At 47.9% G+C, this 20,855-nt stretch overlaps 1 protein-coding gene across 1 annotated transcript in view; it reads left to right on the forward strand.

Moving 5' to 3' along the window:
* The window catches only part of abcf3 (ATP-binding cassette, sub-family F (GCN20), member 3), a 21,676-nt gene extending 2,629 nt beyond the window's left edge, over positions 1–19,047 (forward strand). Inside the window, exons 2-21 of the mRNA XM_053321477.1 lie at positions 377–524; positions 1,158–1,234; positions 2,320–2,375; positions 3,063–3,160; positions 4,271–4,393; positions 4,505–4,771; positions 5,394–5,474; positions 5,560–5,619; positions 5,976–6,032; positions 6,227–6,249; positions 6,717–6,772; positions 6,877–7,077; positions 10,435–10,511; positions 10,803–10,847; positions 11,071–11,203; positions 11,852–11,940; positions 14,863–14,954; positions 16,371–16,503; positions 17,498–17,585; positions 18,607–19,047. Of these exons, the coding sequence (XP_053177452.1) occupies positions 377–524; positions 1,158–1,234; positions 2,320–2,375; positions 3,063–3,160; positions 4,271–4,393; positions 4,505–4,771; positions 5,394–5,474; positions 5,560–5,619; positions 5,976–6,032; positions 6,227–6,249; positions 6,717–6,772; positions 6,877–7,077; positions 10,435–10,511; positions 10,803–10,847; positions 11,071–11,203; positions 11,852–11,940; positions 14,863–14,954; positions 16,371–16,503; positions 17,498–17,585; positions 18,607–18,765 (2,063 nt within the window). The 3' untranslated portion in view covers positions 18,766–19,047. The remainder of the gene's footprint in view (positions 1–376; positions 525–1,157; positions 1,235–2,319; positions 2,376–3,062; positions 3,161–4,270; positions 4,394–4,504; positions 4,772–5,393; positions 5,475–5,559; positions 5,620–5,975; positions 6,033–6,226; positions 6,250–6,716; positions 6,773–6,876; positions 7,078–10,434; positions 10,512–10,802; positions 10,848–11,070; positions 11,204–11,851; positions 11,941–14,862; positions 14,955–16,370; positions 16,504–17,497; positions 17,586–18,606) is intronic.
* The last annotated feature ends 1,808 nt before the right edge of the window (positions 19,048–20,855 follow it).

A 20,855-nucleotide genomic window follows, 5' to 3' on the forward strand; every position in this document is an offset into this window, starting at 1 on the left:
ACATGACGTGTCCGTGTGTTACAGGCGTGTTGGTCACATGACGTGTCCGTGTGTTACAGGCGTGTTGGTCACATGACGTGTCCGTGTGTTACAGGTGTGTTGGTCACATGACGTGTCCGTGTGTTGGTCACATGACGTGTCCGTGTGTTACAGGTGTGTTGGTCACATGACGTGTCCGTGTGTTACAGGCGTGTTGATCACATGACGTGTCCATGTGTTACAGGCGTGTTGGTCACATGACGTGTCCGTGTGTTGGTCACATGACGTGTCCATGTGTTACAGGCGTGTTGGTCACATGACGTGTCCGTGTGTTGGTCACATGACGTGTCCGTGTGTTACAGGCGTGTTGGTCACATGACGTGTGCGTGTGTTACAGGCGTGTTGGACTGCGGTGGAGCAGACTTCGAGGATGGAGAGGAAGTGTTCGACGCCATCGGAGGAGTCCTGCAGGAAGTGTCGGTTGACAGTAAGAACGAGGACGACGTCAGAGACATCTGTCTCCAGATGTTCAACACACTCAAACTGTGAGCAGCTCAATACTTTAACCATCAGATCTTCACTTATTGATTCCAACGATAACTTCCTGTTTCTCTTCTTACACGATAATAAATCTTTAACCCTTGTGTCGTCCTCCCGGGTCAAATTTTGACTGTTCCTTCCTTCCTTCTCCCTTTCTTTCCTTCCTTCCTTCCTCCCTCCCTTCTTCCTTACCTCTTCCTTCCTCCCTTCCTCTTTCTCTCTTTCTTTCCTCCCTTCCTTCCTTCCTTCTTTCCCTCCCTTCCCCCTCCTTTCCTCCCTTCCTCCCTTTCTTCTTTCCCTCTTCCTTCCTCCCTTCCTTCTTCCTTCCTCCCTCCCTTCCTTCTCCCTTCCTCCTTCCTTCCCTCCCTTCCTCCCTTTCTTCCTTCCCTCCCTTCCTTCTCCCTTCCCTCTTCCTCCCTCCCTTTCTTCCCTCTCCCTCCCTTCCTCCCTCCCATCCTTCCTTCCTTCCTTCCCTCCCTTCCTTCTCCCTTCCCTCTTCCTCCCTCCCTTCCTTCCCTCTTCCTTCCTCCCTCCCTCCCTCCCTCCCTTCCTTCCTTGACTGAAGGACAACAGGAGGGTTATATATATACCTGTCCTCCTTGTATTGATCAGCTGTGTATTGATTGTGTCCTGATCAGGAATAACTGCCACGGCGCTCAGCGGCAGGTGTTATTGGACGCTCCAGTGCAGTTGTCCCAGATCTCCGTGGACACCAGTGAGTTGTCCTCTGTGTCTCTAATGTCTCCAGTGTCTCTAATGTCTCTAGTGTCTCTAATGTCTCTAATGTCTCTAGTGTCTCTGTGTCTCTAATGTCTCTAATGTCTGTGTCTCTGTGTCTCTGTGTCTCTGTGTCTATAGTGTCTCTGTGTCTCTAGTGTCTCTAATGTCTGTGTCTCTGTGTCTCTGTGTCTCTAGTGTCTCTGTGTCTCTAATGTCTCTAGTGTCTCTAATGTCTCTGTCTCTAATGTCTCTAATGTCTCTACTGTCTCTGTGTCTCTAGTGTCTCTAGTGTCTCTGTGTCTCTGTGTCTCTAATGTCTCTAGTGTCTCTAATGTCTCTAGTGTCTCTAGTGTCTCTAGTGTCTCTGTGTCTCTGTGTCTCTAATGTCTCTAGTGTCTCTAGTGTCTCTGTGTCTCTAATGTCTCTAGTGTCTCTAGTGTCTCTGTGTCTCTAGTGTCTCTAGTGTCTCTGTCTCTAGTGTCTCTAATGTCTCTGTGTCTCTAGTGTCTCTAGTGTCTCTAGTGTCTCCAATGTCTCTAATGTCTCTAATGTCTCTAGTGTCTCTAATGTCTCTGTGTCTCTAATGTCTCTAATGTCTCTGTGTCTCTAGTGTCTCTAATGTCTCTACTGTCTCTGTGTCTCTAGTGTCTCTAGTGTCTCTAGTGTCTCTGTGTCTCTGTGTCTCTGTGTCTCTGTGTCTCTAATGTCTCTAATGTCTCTGTGTCTCTAGTGTCTCTAATGTCTCTACTGTCTCTGTGTCTCTAGTGTCTCTAGTGTCTCTGTGTCTCTGTGTCTCTGTGTCTCTAATGTCTCTAGTGTCTCTAGTGTCTCTGTGTCTCTGTGTCTCTAATGTCTCTAGTGTCTCTAGTGTCTCTGTGTCTCTGTGTCTCTAATGTCTCTAGTGTCTCTAATGTCTCTAGTGTCTCTAGTGTCTCTAGTGTCTCTGTGTCTCTAATGTCTCTAGTGTCTCTCTGTCTCTAGTGTCTCTAATGTCTCTAATGTCTCTGTGTCTGTCTCAGATTGGACAGCGTGTCCATCTGATCACGTTTATTAATCATGTGTGTCTCCTCTGGTCCTCAGACTCTGCTGCCACAGACATTCAGGGCATCTGGATGATGAAGCGTCCTCAGAACACGGTGCGTCTTCCTGCTGGGATGTCCCTCAGTTCACCTGTGTCCTCACCTGTGTCCTCACCTGTGTCCTCTCCTGTGTCCTCACCTGTGTCCTCATGTTGTCCCTCTCCTGTGTCCTCACCTGTGTCCTCATGTTGTCCCTCTCCTGTGTCCTCTCCTGTGTCCTCTCCTGTGTCCTCTCCTGTGTCCTCATGTTGTCCCTCTCCTGTGTCCTCCTGTTGTCCCTCATCTGTGTCCTCTCCTGTGTCCTCTCCTGTGTCCTCTCCTGTGTCCTCACCTGTGTCCTCACCTGTGTCCTCTCCTGTGTCCTCATGTTGTCCCTCTCCTGTGTCCTCACCTGTGTACTCATGTTGTCCCTCTCCTGTGTCCTCTCCTGTGTCCTCACCTGTGTCCTCACCTGTGTCCTCATGTTGTCCCTCTCCTGTGTCCTCACCCGTGTCCTCATGTTGTCCCTCAGTTCACCTGTGTCCTCACCTGTGTCCTCATGTTGTCCCTCTCCTGTGTTCTCTCCTGTGTCCTCACCTGTGTCCTCATGTTGTCCCTCACCTGTGTCCTCATGTTGTCCCTCTCCTGTGTTCTCTCCTGTGTCCTCACCTGTGTCCTCATGTTGTCCCTCTCCTGTGTCCTCACCTGTGTCCTCACCTGTGTCCTCTCCTGTGTCCTCACGTTATCCCTCTCCTGTCTCTGCAGACGGTCGATTCGAAGAAGTTGGAGAAGGCTGAAGCCAAGCTGAAGGCCAAACACGAACGCCGCAACGAGAAGGACTCACAGAAAGGGTCCACGCCAGTGTAAGACACCTGTCCTCCTCTTACCTGTCCTCCTCTCACCTGTCCTCCTCTCACCTGTCCTACTCTCACCTGTCCTCTCCTCTCTCACCTGTCCTCCTCTCACCTGTCCTCCTCTCACCTATCCTCTCCTCTCTCACCTGTCCTCCTCTCACCTGTCCTCCTCTCACCTGTCCTCTCCTCTCTCACCTGTCCTCCTCTCACCTATCCTCTCCTCTCACCTGTCCTCTCCTCTCTCACCTGTCCTCCTCTCACCTGTCCTCCTCTCACCTATCCTCTCCTCTCTCACCTGTCCTCCTCTCACCTATCCTCTCCTCTCACCTGTCCTCTCCTCTCTCACCTGTCCTCCTCTCACCTGTCCTCCTCTCACCTATCCTCTCCTCTCTCACCTGTCCTCCTCTCACCTATCCTCTCCTCTCTCACCTGTCCTCCTCTCACCTGTCCTCCTCTCACCTATCCTCTCCTCTCTCACCTGTCCTCCTCTCACCTGTCCTCCTCTCACCTATCCTCTCCTCTCACCTGTCCTCATCTCACCTGTCCTCCTCTCACCTGTCCTCCTTTACACTTGTCCTCCTCTCACCTGTCCTCCTCTCACCTGTCCTCCTTTACACCTGTCCTCCTCTCACCTGTCCTCCTCTCACCTGTCCTCCTTTACACTTGTCCTCCTCTCACCTGTCCTCCTATATACCTCTCCTCCTCTCACCTGTCCTCCTCTCACCTGTCCTCCTCTCACCTGTCCTCTCCTCTCCTCTCACCTGTCCTCTCCTCTCCTCTCACCTGTCCTCTCCTCTCACCTCTCCTCTCCTCTCCTCTCACCTCTCCTCTCCTCTCACCTGTCCTCTCCTCTCACCTGTCCTCTCCTCTCACCTGTCCTCTCCTCTCCTCTCACCTGTCCTCTCCTCTCCTCTCACCTCTCCTCTCCTCTCACCTGTCCTCTCCTCTCCTCTCACCTGTCCTCTCCTCTCCTCTCACCTGTCCTCTCCTCTCACCTCTCCTCTCCTCTCACCTGTCCTCTCCTCTCCTCTCACCTGTCCTCTCCTCTCCTCTCACCTGTCCTCTCCTCTCCTCTCACCTGTCCCCACCTCTCACCTGTCCTCTCCTCTGTCCCCACAGTGTCTTGGAGGAGGCGTCGGCCAGTCAAGCGAGCAGTAAGAAAGACAACCGAGTCGACCAATCGGGGAAGAATCGCAGCTACGACATCCGCATTGAGAACTTTGACGTTTCTTTCGGAGAGAGGCGAGAAAATAAACCCTCGAACATGTTTCATTTTATTATATTAATGATGTCACGGTGGTGGAGATAATGAAGACATGGTGGTTACATCTGGTGACGTTGTGCTGTGTGCAGGTGTCTGCTGCAGGGGGCCGAGGTGTCCCTGGCGTCGGGCCGGCGGTACGGTCTGATCGGGCGTAACGGGTTGGGGAAGACAACGCTGCTGAAGATGCTGGCCAGTCGTAACCTCCGCGTCCCGGCTCACATCTCCATCCTGCACGTGGAACAGGAAGTGGCGGGAGACGAGACGGCCGCACTGCAGAGCGTCCTGGAGAGCGACACGCTGAGAGAGGGGCTGCTGCACGAGGAGAAGACGCTCAACGCTCGCATCGCTAACGGAACGTAAGGACAACTGATGATGTCACTGATGATGTCACTGATGATGTCACTGATGAAGTCACTGATGATGTCACTGAATATGTCACTGATGATGTCACTGATTGTCACTGATGATGTCATTAATGTCACTGAATATGTCACTGAATATGTCACTGATAATGTCACTGATGATGTCATTAATGTCACTGATGATGTCACTGATGATGTCACTGATGATGTCACTGATGATGTCACTGATGAAGTCAGTGATGAAGTCAGTGATGAAGTCACTGATGATGTCACTGATGAAGTCACTGATGAAGTCACTGATAATGTCACTGATTGTCACTGATGATATCATTGTCACTGATGATGTCACTGATTGTCACTGATGATGTCATTAATGTCACTGATGATGTCACTGATGATGTCACTGATGATGTCACTGATAATGTCACTGATGATGTCACTGATAATGTCACTGATGATGTCACTGATTGTCACTGATGATGTCATTAATGTCACTGATGATGTCACTGATAATGTCACTGATTGTCACTGATGATGTCACTGATGTTGTCACTGATGTCACTGATGATGTCACCGATGATGTCACTGATGATGTAACTGTGTGTGTGTGTCTCAGAGCTGACGGCATGGAGAGCGTCCGGCTGTCAGAGATCTACGGCAAGCTGGAAGAGATCGAGGCCGACAAAGCCCCGGCACGGTAACTATGGCAACTGTCTGACGGGGTTTAAATAAAGTTATTTTAAAAGGAGCCACTCAGACTGACATCTGTCTCGTCCAATCAGAGCCTCCGTCATCTTGGCTGGTCTCGGATTCTCTCCCAAAATGCAACAGCAGGCGACAAAGTGAGTCTCAACAGCGCTACTGCACATGCTCAGTAACATCTGCCTTACACACAGTTATACTAATGTGTGTGTGTCTGTGTGTGTGTGTGTGTGCGTGTCTGTGTGTCTGTCTGTGTGTGTGTGTGTGTGTGTGTGTGTGTGTGTGTGTGTGTGTGTGTGCGCGCGCGCGCGCGTGTGTGTCTCTCTCTCTGTCTGTGTGTGTGTCTGTGTGCGCGTGTGTGTGTGTGTGTGTGTGTGTGTGTGTGTGTGTGTCTCTCTCTGTGTGTCTGCGTGCGCCTGTGTGTGTGTGTGTGTGCACGTGTCTCTGTGTGTGTGTGTGTGTGTGTGTCTCTCTCTCTGTGTGTGTGTGTGTGTAGGGAGTTCTCAGGAGGATGGAGGATGAGGTTAGCGTTGGCCAGAGCTCTGTTTGCTCGGTGAGTTTTTCTACCTTGGTCTCAGATATAAGCAGCTGTGCAGTCATGTGACTCCTCTCTGACGTCATGTGACTCCTCTCTGACGTCATGTGACTCCTCTCTGACGTCATGTGACTCCTCTCTGACGTCATGTGACTCCTCTCTGACGTCATGTGACTCCTCTCTGACTTCTGTCTTGTTTTTTTGTTGAACAGGCCGGACCTGCTGCTGCTGGACGGTGAGTCACATGACCTCACGAGTACTGCAGTACAAGGACTGGGGGGGGGGCATTATTATTATTATTATTATTATTATTATTATTATTATTATTATTATTAGGAGTAGTACTCAGAGTACAAGTAGGAGTAAGAGCTGGAGGAGCAGTGTGACAAATACTACTAGGAGTAAAAGTACAAGTAGAGAGTAGTAGTAGTAGTAGTGGTAGTAGTTTAGTACTGCAGATAGTAGTAGTAGTAGTAGTAGTAGTAGTAGTAGTAGTAGTAGTAGTTTAGTACTGCAAAGGAGGAGGAGGAGTACTAGTGGTCGTATGTAGTAGTAGTAGTATTGTCGTAATATTCTGGTGAGTCGTAGTAATTATAGTCATGTTAGTAGTAGTAGTATTGTAGTAATTATAGTCATGTTAGTAGTAGTATTGTAGTAGTAGTAGTAGTAGTAGTATTGTGATGTATCGCTGCTGTGTTTCAGAGCCGACCAACATGTTGGATGTCAGAGCCATTCTGTGGCTGGAGAACTACCTGCAGGTCTGAATACTCGCTCACTCTATCGTTAGCATCCCTCATTGGAAACAATGGGGCCAGTTAGCCACGAGCTAACAAGTAATAGTAATAACACCTCTTCCCCTCAGACGTGGCAGTCCACCATCTTAGTCGTCTCCCACGACCGAAACTTCCTGAACGCCGTGGTGACCGACATCATCCACCTGCACTCCCAGACGCTGGACAGTTACCGTGGCGACTACGAAAACTTTATTAAAACCAAAGAAGACAGACTTAAGAACCAACAGAGAGAGTACGAAGCCCAGCTGCAGTACAGACAACATATACAGGTACTACTACTGCAGCACAGACAGCACATACAGGTACTACTACTGCAGTACAGACAGTATATACAGGTACTACTACTGCAGTACAGACACATACAGGTACTACTACTGCAGTACAGACACATACAGGTACTACTACTGCAGTACAGACAACATATACAGGTACTACTACTGCAGTACAGACAGCACATACAGGTACTACTACTGCAGTACAGACAGCACACACAGGTACTACTACTGCAGTACAGACAGCACATACAGGTACTACTACTGCAGTACAGACAACACATACAGGTACTACTACTGCAGTACAGACAGCACATATAGGTACTACTACTGCAGTACAGACAACACATTCAGGTACTACTACTGCAGTACAGACAGCACATACAGGTACTACTACTGCAGTACAGACAACATATACAGGTACTACTACTGCAGTACAGACAGCACATATAGGTACTACTACTGCAGTACAGACAACACATACAGGTACTACTACTGCAGTACAGACAGCACATACAGGTACTACTACTGCAGTACAGACAGTATATACAGGTAGTATATACAGGTACTACTACTGCAGTACAGACAGTATATACAGGTACTACTACTGCAGTACAGACAGCACATACAGGTACTACTACTGCAGTACAGATAACACATACAGGTACTACTACTGCAGCACAGACAGCACATACAGGTACTACTACTGCAGTATATACAGGTACTACTACATACAGGTACTACTACTGCAGCACAGACAGCACATACAGGTACTACTACTGCAGTATATACAGGTACTACTACATACAGGTACTACTACTGCAGTACAGACAGTATATACAGGTACTACTACTGCAGTACAGACAGTATATACAGGTACTACTACTGCAGTACAGACAACACATACAGGTACTACTACTGCAGTACAGACAGTATATACAGGTACTACTACTGCAGTACAGACAGCATATACAGGTACTACTACTGCAGTACAGACAGCACATACAGGTACTACTACTGCAGTACAGACAACACATAAAGGTACTACTACTGCAGTATAGACAACACATACAGGTACTACTACTGCAGTACAGACAGCACATACAGGTACTACTACTGCAGTACAGACAGCATATACAGGTACTACTACTGCAGTACAGACAACACATACAGGTACTACTACTGCAGTACAGACAGCACATACAGGTACTACTACTGCAGTACAGACAGCACATACAGGTACTACTACTGCAGTACAGACAGTATATACAGGTACTACTACTGCAGCACAGACAGCACATACAGGTACTACTACTGCAGTACAGACAGCATATACAGGTACTACTACTGCAGTACAGACAGCACATACAGGTACTACTACTGCAGTACAGACAGTATATACAGGTACTACTACTGCAGCACAGACAGCACATACAGGTACTACTACTGCAGTACAGACAGCACATACAGGTACTACTACTGCAGTACAGACAGCACATACAGGTACTACTACTGCAGTACAGACAGCACATACAGGTACTACTACTGCAGTACAGACAGCATATACAGGTACTACTACTGCAGTACAGACAGTATATACAGGTACTACTACTGCAGTACAGACAACATATACAGGTACTACTACTGCAGTACAGACAGCACATACAGGTACTACTACTGCAGTACAGACAACATATACAGGTACTACTACTGCAGTACAGACAGCACATACAGGTACTACTACTGCAGTACAGACAGCACATACATGTACTACTACTGCAGTACAGACAGCACATACAGGTACTACTACTGCAGCACAGACAGCACATACAGGTACTACTACTGCAGTACAGACATCACATACAGGTACTACTACTGCAGTACAGACAGCACATACAGGTACTACTACTGCAGTACAGACAGCATATACAGGTACTACTACTGCAGTACAGACATCACATACAGGTACTACTACTGCAGTACAGACAGCACATACAGGTACTACTACTGCAGTACAGACAGCATATACAGGTACTACTACTGCAGTACAGACAACATATACAGGTACTACTACTGCAGTACAGACAACACAGACAGGTACTACTACTGCAGTACAGACAACACAGACAGGTACTACTACTGCAGTACAGACAACATATACAGGTACTACTACTGCAGTACAGACAACACACACAGGTACTACTACTGCAGTACATACAGGTACTACTACTGCAGTACAGACAACACATACAGGTACTACTACTGCAGTACAGACAGCACATACAGGTACTCCTACTGCAGTACATACAGGTACTACTACTGCAGTACAGACAGCACATACAGGTACTACTACTGCAGTACAGACAGGTACTACTACTGCAGTACATACAACACACACAGGTACTACTACTGCAGCACAGACAGCACATACAGGTACTACTACTGCAGTACATACAGGTACTACTACTGCAGTACAGACAGCACATATACAGGTACTACTACTGCAGTACAGACAACACACACAGGTACTACTACTGCAGTACAGACAACACATACAGGTACTACTACTGCAGTACAGACAGCACATACAGGTACTACTACTGCAGTACATACAACACACACAGGTACTACTACTGCAGCACAGACAGCACATACAGGTACTACTACTGCAGTACATACAGGTACTACTACTGCAGTACAGGCAGCACATACAGGTACTACTACTGCAGTACAGACAGGTACTACTACTGCAGTACATACAACACACACAGGTACTACTACTGCAGTACAGACAGCACATACAGGTACTACTACTGCAGTACAGACAGCACATACAGGTACTACTACTGCAGTACAGACAGCACATACAGGTACTACTACTGCAGTACAGACAGCACATACAGGTACTACTACTGCAGCACAGACAACACACACAGGTACTACTACTGCAGTACAGACAGCACACACAGGTACTACTACTGCAGCACAGACAACATATACAGGTACTACTACTGCAGTACAGACAGCACATACAGGTACTACTACTGCAGTACAGACAGCACATACAGGTACTACTACTGCAGTACAGACAGCACATACAGGTACTACTACTGCAGTACAGACAACACATACAGGTACTACTACTGCAGTACAGACAGCACATACAGGTACTACTACTGCAGTACAGACAGTACATACAGGTACTACTACTGCAGTACAGACAGCACATACAGGTACTACTACTGCAGTACAGACAGCACATACAGGTACTACTACTGCAGTATAGACAACACATACAGGTACTACTACTGCAGTACAGACGGAGGAGAAACTGTCAGTGATTTTGTGTTTCAGGTTTTTATCGACAGGTTTCGATACAACGCTAACAGGGCGGCTCAGGTCCAGAGCAAACTGAAACTTCTGGAGAGGCTGTGAGTACACACACACACACACACAAATACACAACAGCCACACACACCTGACACATACACACACACACACAGATACACACAGACACACACACACACACAGATTCACAAAGACACACACAGAGATACACTTGACACACACAAATACACACACACTTCACACAGCCACACACACACACACACACATACACACACTTGACACACACACACACACCTGACACACACACACATCCCCCCCCCCCCCCCCCCCCCCGTGGTCCCTGTGGTCATAACGTGTGTGTGTTTGCTCTGCAGGCCTGAGCTGAAAGCCTTGGAGAAAGAGACTGAGGTGACTTTAAGGTGAGCCTGATCCTGTGTGTCAGCTTTCTACAACAGACACACACACACACACACACACACACTCACACACACACACACACACACACACACACACACACACACACACACACACACACACACACTATCAGGTCTGAGGGTCTTCTTCCCTCTGATGGCTGAGATGAGTCCATGCTGACCCACCTGTGTGTGTTTCCTACTTCCTGTTTCCTGTTTCCTGTTGCAGGTTTCCAGATAACTTTGAGAAGCTGTCTCCTCCCATCCTGCAGTTGGATGAAGTGGAGTTTTATTACTCTGCAGACGCTCGGCTCTTCTCTGGACTCAACCTGTCAGCTGACCTCGAGTCTCGGATCTGCATCGTACGTCACTCTGTGTGTGTGCGTGTGTGTGTGTGTCGTGGGTGTGTGTGTGTGTGTGTGTGGCTGTTGTGTGTCTGTTCCTCCCTTCCTTCCTTCCTTCCTCCTTCCTTCCTTCCTTCTTGTCTTCTCTTCCTTCCATCTGTCCTTGCTCCCTTCCTTCCTTCCTTCCTTCCTTCCTTCTAGTCTTCTCTTCCTTCCATCTGTCCTTGCTCCCTTCCTTCCTTCCTTCCTTCCTTCCTTCCTTCCTTCCTTCTAGTCTTCTCTTCCTTCCATCTGTCCTTGGTCCCTTTCTTCCTTCCTTCCTGTATTCTCTTCCTTCTCCTCCTTCTTTTCCTTCCTTCCTTCCTTCCTTCCTTCTTGTCTTATCTTCTCTTCCTTCCATCTGTCCTTGCTCCCTTCCTTCCTTCTTATCTTCTCTTCTTTTCCTTCCATCTGTCCTTGCTCCCTTCCTTTCTTCTTGTCTTCTCTTCTCTTCCTTCCATCTGTCCTTGCTCCCTTTCTTCCTTCTTGTCTTCTCTTCTCTTACTTCCATCTGTCCTTGCTCCCTTCCTTCCTTCCTTTCTTCCTTCCTTCCTTCCTTCCTTCCTTTTAGTTTGACCCCCCTGGTGTAGGATGACTGATTATTAAACCATGTGTGTTTCTTGTCAGGTTGGAGAAAACGGCGCCGGTAAAAGTACCATTCTCAAACTGCTGATGGGTGAGCTGACACCTGTCAACGGGATCAGACAAGCGCACAGGTAAGGGAACATTTTACACTCTGCTCGGGGAACATTTTACTCTCTGCTCGGGGAACACTTTACTCTCTGCTCGGGGAACACTTTACTCTCTGCTCGGGGAACATTTTACTCTCTGCTCGGGGAACACTTTACTCTCTGCTCGGGGAACATTTTACTCTCTGCTCGGGGAACATTTTACTCTCTGCTCGGGGAACATTTTACACTCTGCTCGGGAACATTTTACACTCTGCTCGGGGAACATTTTACTCTCTGCTCGGGGAACATTTTACACTCTGCTCGGGGAACACTTGACTCTCTGCTCGGGGAACATTTTACACTCTGCTCGGGGAACATTTTACACTGCTCGGGGAACATTTAACATTCGGAACATTTTACTCTCTGCTCGGGGAACATTTTACTCTCTGCTCGGGGAACATTTTACTCTCTGCTCGGGGAACATTTTACACTCTGCTCGGGGAACGTTTTACACTCTGCTTGGAACATTTTACTCTCTGCTCGGGGAACATTTTACACTCTGCTTGGAACATTTTACTCTCTGCTCGGGGAACATTTAACACTCTGCTCGGGGAACATTTTACTCTCTGCTCGGGGAACACTTTACACTCTGCTCGGGGAACATTTTACTCTCTGCTCGGGGAACATTTTACTCTCTGCTCGGGGAACATTTTACTCTCTGCTCCGGGAACATTTTACTCTCTGCTCGGGGAACATTTTACTCTCTGCTCGGGGAACATTTTACTCTCTGCTCGGGGAACATTTTACTCTCTGCTCGGGGAACATTTTACTCTCTGCTCGGGGAACATTTTACACTAGGAACATTTTACTCTCTGCTCGGGGAACATTTTACTCTCTGCTCGGGGAACATTTTACACTCAGAACATTTTACACTCTGCTCGGGGAACATTTAACACTCGGAACATTTTACACTCTGCTCGGGGAACATTTAACACTCGGAACATTTTACTCTCTGCTCGGGGAACATTTAACACTCGGAACATTTTACTCTCTGCTCGGGGAACATTTTACTCTCTGCTCGGAACATTTTACTCTGCTCGGGGAACATTTTACTCTCTGCTCGGGGAACATTTTACTCTCTGCTCGGAACATTTTACTCTCTGCTCGGGGAACACTTTACTCTCTGCTCGGGGAACATTTTACTCTCTGCTCGGGGAACACTTTACTCTCTGCTCGGGGAACATGTTACTCTCTGCTCGGGGAACATTTTACTCTCTGCTCGGGGAACAATTTACCCTATGCTCGGGGAACATTTTACTCTCTGCTCGGGGAACAATTTACTCTCTGCTCGGGGAACATTTTACTCTCTGCTCGGGGAACATTTTACTCTCTGCTCGGGGAACATTTTACTCTCTGCTCGGGGAACATTTTACTCTCTGCTCGGGGAACATTTTACACTCTGCTCGGGGAACGTTTTACACTCTGCTTGGAACATTTTACTCTCTGCTCGGGGAACATTTAACACTCTGCTTGGAACATTTTACTCTCTGCTCGGGGAACATTTAACACTCTGCTCGGGGAACATTTTACTCTCTGCTCGGGGAACACTTTACACTCTGCTCGGGGAACATTTTACTCTCTGCTCGGGGAACATTTTACTCTCTGCTCGGGGGAACATTTTACTCTCTGCTCCGGGAACATTTTACTCTCTGCTCGGGGAACATTTTACTCTCTGCTCGGGGAACATTTTACTCTCTGCTCGGGGAACATTTTACTCTCTGCTCGGGGAACATTTTACACTAGGAACATTTTACTCTCTGCTCGGGGAACATTTTACTCTCTGCTCGGGGAACATTTTACACTCAGAACATTTTACACTCTGCTCGGGGAACATTTAACACTCGGAACATTTTACACTCTGCTCGGGGAACATTTAACACTCGGAACATTTTACTCTCTGCTCGGGGAACATTTAACACTCGGAACATTTTACTCTCTGCTCGGGGAACATTTTACTCTCTGCTCGGAACATTTTACTCTGCTCGGGGAACATTTTACTCTCTGCTCGGGGAACATTTAACACTCGGAACATTTTACACTCTGCTCGGGGAACATTTAACACTCGGAACATTTTACTCTCTGCTCGGGGAACATTTAACACTCGGAACATTTTACTCTCTGCTCGGGGAACATTTTACTCTCTGCTCGGAACATTTTACTCTGCTCGGGGAACATTTTACTCTCTGCTCGGGGAACATTTTACTCTCTGCTCGGAACATTTTACCCTCTGCTCGGGGGAACATTTTACTCTCTGCTCGGGGAACATTTTACTCTCTGCTCGGGGGAACATTTTACTCTCTGCTCGGGGAACACTTTACACTCGGGGAACATTTTACCCTCTGCTCGGGGGAACATTTTACACTCTGCTCGGAACATTTTACTCTCTGCTCGGGGAACATTTTACTCTCTGCTCGGGGAACATTTAACACTCTGCTCAGGGAACATTTTACTCTCTGCTCGGGGAACATTTTACTCTCTGCTCGGAACATTTTACACTCAGGGAACATCTTACTCTCTGCTCGGGGAACATTTAACACTCTGCTCGGGGAACATTTTACTCTCTGTTCAGGGAACATTTTATTCTCTGCTCGGGGAACATTTTATTCTCTGCTCGGGGAACATTTTACACTCTGCTCGGGGGAACATTTTACTCTCTGCTCGGGGAACATTTTACACTCTGCTCGGGGAACATTTTACTCTCTGCTCGGGGAACATTTTACACTCTGCTCGGGGAACATTTTACTCTCTGCTCGGGGAACATTTTACACTCTGCTCGGGGAACATTTTACACTCTGCTCGGGGAACATTTTACTCTCTGCTCGGGGAACATTTTACTCTCTGCTCGGGGAACATTTTACTCTCGGGGAACAAACTGACCCAAGTGTGTTTCCTCTGATGTCTCCTCAGGAACTTGAAGATCGGTTACTTCAGTCAGCATCACGTGGACCAGCTGGACCTGAACGTCTGCTCTGTGGAGCTGCTGCTCAACAAGTTCCCCGGTAACTATGGCAACAGCATCATCAACAAATACAATAACATGAACAACAGCAGCATCCTGGAGATGAGCTGAGTGGGACCAGTTAGACCAGTTAGACCCTGATTGGATGAGTGGGACCAGTTAGACCAGCTAGACCAGTTAGACCCTGATTGGATGAGTGGGACCAATTAGACCAGCTAGACCCTGATTGGATGAGTGGGACCAGTTAGACCAGTTAGACCCTGATTGGCTGAGTGGGACCAATTAGACCAGTTAGACCCTGATTGGATGAGTGGGACCAGTTAGACCAGTTAGACCCTGATTGGATGAGTGGGACCAGTTAGACCAGTTAGACCCTGATTGGCTGAGTGGGACCAGTTAGACCAGTTAGACCCTGTTTGGATGAGTGGGACCAGTTAGACCAGTTAGACCCTGATTGGCTGAGTGGGACCAGTTAGACCAGTTAGACCCTGTTTGGATGAGTGGGACCAGTTATCCAATCAGGGTCTAACTGGTCTGAGTGGGACCAGTTAGACCAGTTTGACCGTGATTGGATGAGTGGGACCAGTTATTCAATCAGGGTCTAACTGGTCTGAGTGGGACCAGTTAGACCAGTTAGACCCTGATTGGATGAGTGGGACCAGTTAGACCAGTTAGACCCTGATTGGTTGAGTGGGACCAGTTAGACCAGTTAGACCCTGATTGGCCGAGTGGGACCAGTTAGACCAGTTAGACCCTGATTGGCCGAGTGGGACCAGTTAGACCAGTTAGACCAGTTAGACCCTGATTGGATGAGTGGGACCAGTTATCCAATCAGGGTCTAACTGGTCTGAGTGGGACCAGTTAGACCAGTTTGACCGTGATTGGATGAGTGGGACCAGTTATTCAATCAGGGTCTAACTGGTCTGAGTGGGACCAGTTAGACCCTGATTGGCTGAGCGGGACCAGTTAGATTGGCCGAGTGGGACCAGTTAGACCCTGATTGGCTGAGCGGGACCAGTTAGATTGGCCGAGTGGGACCAGTTAGACACTGATTGGATGAGTGGGACCAGTTAGACACTGATTGGATGAGTGGGACCAGTTATCCAATCAGGGTCTAACTGGTCTGAGTGGGACCAGTTAGACCCTGATTGGATGAGTGGGACCAGTTAGACACTGATTGGATGAGTGGGACCAGTTATCCAATCAGGGTCTAACTGGTCTGAGTGGGACCAGTTGGACCAGTTAGACCAGTTAGACACTGACTGGCTGAGTGGGACCAGTTGGACCAGTTAGACCAGTTGGACCCTGACTGGCCGGTGTGGGACCAGTTGGACCAGTTGGACCAGTTAGACCCTGATTGGTTGAGTGGGACCAGTTAGACCAGTTAGACCCTGACTGGCTGACTGGGACCAGTTGGACCAGTTGGACCCTGACTGGCCGGTGTGGTGTGTCGCAGGTCGGTCAGAGGAGGAGTACCGCCACCAGCTGGGAGGTTACGGAATCACCGGCGAGCTGTCGACGAGGCCGGTGGCAAGTCTGTCAGGAGGACAGAAGAGCAGAGTGGCCTTCGCACAGATGACCATGCCATGGTGAGAGAAAGCTCAGGGTGGTGGTGGTGGTGATGATGGTGATGATGATGGGGATGATGATGATGATGATGATGATGATGATGGTGATGGTAGTGATGATGATGGATGGTGGTGGTGGTGGTGGTGGTGATGGGGATGATGGTGATGGTGGGGGTGATGGTAGTGATGATGATGGTGAGGATGATGATGGTGATGATGATGTGGATGATGATGATGATGGTGATGATGATGGGGATGGTGGTATTGGTGATGATGAGGATGATGAATGGTGATGATGATGGTGGTGATGGGGATGGTGGTGATGATGATGATGATGATGGTGGTGGGGATGTGGATGATGATGATGGATGGTGATGATGTGGATGATGATGATGGATGGTGATGATGATGATGGTGGTGTTGGTGGTGGTGGGGATGGTGATGATTGGTGGTGATGATGATGATGGGGATGGTGGTGATGATGGTGGGGGTGATGGTGGTGATGATGATGATGGGGATGATGATGGTGGTGGTGGTGGTGATGGTGATGTGAATGATGGATGGTGATGATGATGATGTGGATGATGATGGATGGTGATGATGATGATGATGATAGGGATGATGATGGTGGTGTTGGTGGTGGTGATGATGATGATGGGGATGATGATGGTGGTGGTGGTGGTGGGGATGATGGTGGTGATGATGATGATGATGGTGATGATTGGTGGTGATGATGATGATGATGGGGATGGTGGGGATGATGATGATGGGGAATGTGGATGATGATGATGATGGGGATGGTGGGGATGATGATGATGGGGAATGTGGATGATGATGATGATGATGATGATGGTGATGATGATGGTAGTGTGATGGTAGTGTGATGGTGATGATGGTAGTATGATGGGGATGATGGTGATAATGTTGATGATGATGTGGATGGTGGTGATGGTGAAGATGATGAAGATGGGGATGATGATGATGATGATGATGTCGATGTCGTTGTCTCTTTCAGTCCAAACTTTTACATCCTTGACGAGCCGACTAATCATCTGGACATGGAGACCATCGAGGCTCTGGCCAAGGCGCTCAACAAGTTCAGAGTGAGTCAATCAGTCAGTCAGTCAGTCAATCAGTTAATCAATCAATCAGTCAATCAGTCAGTCAATCAGTCAGTCAGTCAATCAGTCAGTCAGTCAATCAGTCAGTCAATCAGTCAGTCAGTCAATCAGTCAGTCAGTCAGTCAGTCAATCAATCAGTCAGTTAATCAGTCAGTCAGTCAGTTAATCAATCAGTCAGTCAATCAATCAGTCAGTTAATCAGTCAATCAGTCAGTCAGTCAATCAATCAGTCAGTTAATCAGTCAGTCAGTTAATCAGTCAGTCAGTTAATCAGTCAGTCAATCAGTTAGTCAGTCAGTTAATCAATCAGTCAGTCAATCAGTCAATCAATCAGTTAGTTAATCAGTCAGTCAGTCAGTCAATCAGTCAGTCAGTCAATCAATCAGTCAATCAGTTAGTTAATCAGTCAATCAGTCAGTCAATCAATCAGTCAGTCAATCAGTCAGTTAATCAGTCAGTCAGTCAGTCAGTCAGTTAATCAGTCAGTCAGTCAATCAGTCAATCAATCAGTCAATCAGTTAGTTAATCAATCAGTCAGTCAATCAGTCAGTCAGTCAGTCAGTCAGTCAATCAGTCAGTCAGTCAATCAGTCAATCAATCAGTCAATCAGTTAGTTAATCAGTCAATCAGTCAGTCAATCAATCAGTCAGTTAATCAGTCAGTCAGTCAGTCAGTTAATCAATCAGTCAGTCAATCAGTCAATCAATCAGTCAATCAGTTAGTTAATCAGTCAGTCAATCAGTCAGTCAGTCAGTCAGTCAGTCAGTCAGTCAATCAGTCAATCAATCAGTCAGTCAGTCAATCAGTCAATCAATCAGTCAATCAGTTAGTTAATCAGTCAATCAGTCAGTCAGTCAGCCAATTCCTGTCGGTCTACTGATGAATAATATGGCAACAAAATCTTAGTATCTTTTAATAAAAAAATAAAAAGAGAGAAAGTTATTATCTCAGGTGTGTCCGCCGTGTGTCCGGCGTCTGAGGTGTGTGATGTCACTGTTTCAGGGCGGGGTCATCCTGGTGTCCCACGACGAGCGTCTGATCCGGATGGTGTGTAAGGAGCTGTGGGTGTGTGACGGCGGGAAAGTTCAGCGCATCGACGGCGGCTTCGACGAGTACCGAGACATCCTGCAGGAGCAGTTCAGGAAGGAGGGTTACCTGTGAGGCCCCGCCCACCGTCATTACATAAGCCCCACCCCCCACCCTTCTAAGCAGCCAATCAGCTGTCAGAACGGACTGGAGGACGTTTTTTGTCTCACCTGGCGCAGGTGATGACCTGCTGCGAGCTGATTGGTTCTGCTGGTGAGGTCAGTGAACTGTGGAGGAGCCGTCATCAAACGTCTGGAGTTAATTTAAACTGTCGTCACATCAAAAGTTTTGTTTTGTATCATCGGAGAAATTTTACAGGAGCGTCAAAAAAGCAACCAATAAAACCATCAGATCATGTGATGTCATCGCTGCGTCTTCTTCCTGCTTCATCCGTGTTTATATTGATCAGGTTTTATCTTTTATTTCTGACTCATGTTCAAAAAGTTTAAAGTGGTAAAAGTAGGCCTGTCAAATGATTATTTTTTAAAATTGAGATTAATCGCAGTTTCCATAGTTAATCACGATTAATCGCGTTTCGAATTGCATGTTTAAATCCTGTTATTTTACATTTCAAGGCAGTTTTAAGCCCATAATGTAATTTAAGGGTCACATACAGACCTGATCTCATGTGGGCCGGATCATTAAAGAGATGGAGGGAAGGAGGGAGGAAGGGAGGAAGGAAGGAAGGAAGGAAAGAAAGACAGAAGGGAGAGAGGAAGGACAAAAGGGAAGGAAGGAAGGAAAGACGGAAGGGATGAAGGACAGATGGAAGAAACTAAGGAAGGAAGGTAGGAAGGACAGATGGAAGGAAGGGAGGAAGGAAATAAGAAGCCTCCTTTAATAACAATTCCCTGCTCCACTTTCCTTACTTCATCCAGGAAGAGAACTACGGCGCTGTTCATTCGTGAGGCCGACTTGCTTTCATACCCGACCACCTCTCCTACAGCCAAAGCGACCTCCTCCACACTCTGCTAGGTCACAGAACCGCCAGAGAGAGAGGGGGGGCCAAGAGAGAGAGAGAGAAAAAAAGAGAGAGACAGAAAAAGAGAGATCGATTGATTGGCTCTCACACTCCGCTCGGTCACATAGCCGCCAGAGAGCGAGGGGGGGGGGTGGTGAGAGAGAAACAGTGAGATAGAGTTAGTGTGAGTTTCACACTAACTCTTATCTGATCTGAACATGTTTTTGAAGGAAACGTGTCATCACTCATTTCTGCTGAACTTAATCAGATGTGAGGTTTCCTCTCTATCCTTTAACTGCTCATCAGCTTCATGTGTTTTATCTCCAACATCAGTCCCTCCTCTCTGACACCAAGCTGCACAAACTTTCTCATCATTAAAACTAAGATCCATCAATAATCCATAATCATTCATCATTAATCATTAAAACTAAGATCCATCAATAATCCATAATCATTCATCATATCCGACCTTTTTTCCTCCCATAACACATCAAATAAGTTGCTTTTAAAAGGCTCCTTTGGCTCTTATGCAGCCGTCTCTCTCTGCCTGAGAGTCACCACTCTGGGCTGTGCACACAGTGAACATGTGGAACACAGTCTCACGGAGATCACAAAAAGGACATTTTCTAAAAACAGCAGGATTAAGAACAGAGATAAAGGCATTTGTAGCAACAGCACCGTGTAAGATTCTCCACTGGAGGTCACCGGTCCTTTTTGCCAGAGGTTGCTTGTACAGAACCCTCCACTGGTTTCAGTGTGTTCTGTCCCGGTCTCTGGGTCCACACAGTGGAGGGGCTGTTGCTCAGTCCCATCTTGTGGAGGCTTTTCACACAGTTCATGTACAGAGTTCGTTCGTCTGCTTTGTGCAGCGTCAGTTTCTGTGGGCTGGTTACCACTAACAGGGGGCCGGTCAGGTCGCCCAGCCCTGTGGGTTGGTTACCTCTAACAGGGGGCCGGTCAGGTCGCCCAGCCCTGTGGGTTGGTTACCTCTAACAGGGGGCCGGTCAGGTCGCCCAGCCCTGTGGGTTGGTTACCTCTAACAGGGGACCGGTCAGGTCGCCCAGCCCTGTGGGTTGGTTACCTCTAACAGGGGGCCGGTCAGGTCGCCCAGCCCTGTGGGTTGGTTACCGCTAACAGGGGGCCGGTCAGGTCGCCCAGCCCTGTGGGTTGGTTACCGCTAACAGGGGGCCGGTCAGGTCGCCCA

Source organism: Scomber japonicus, chromosome 6 (assembly GCF_027409825.1).
Source record: "Scomber japonicus isolate fScoJap1 chromosome 6, fScoJap1.pri, whole genome shotgun sequence".
Lineage (NCBI taxonomy): Eukaryota > Metazoa > Chordata > Actinopteri > Scombriformes > Scombridae > Scomber > Scomber japonicus.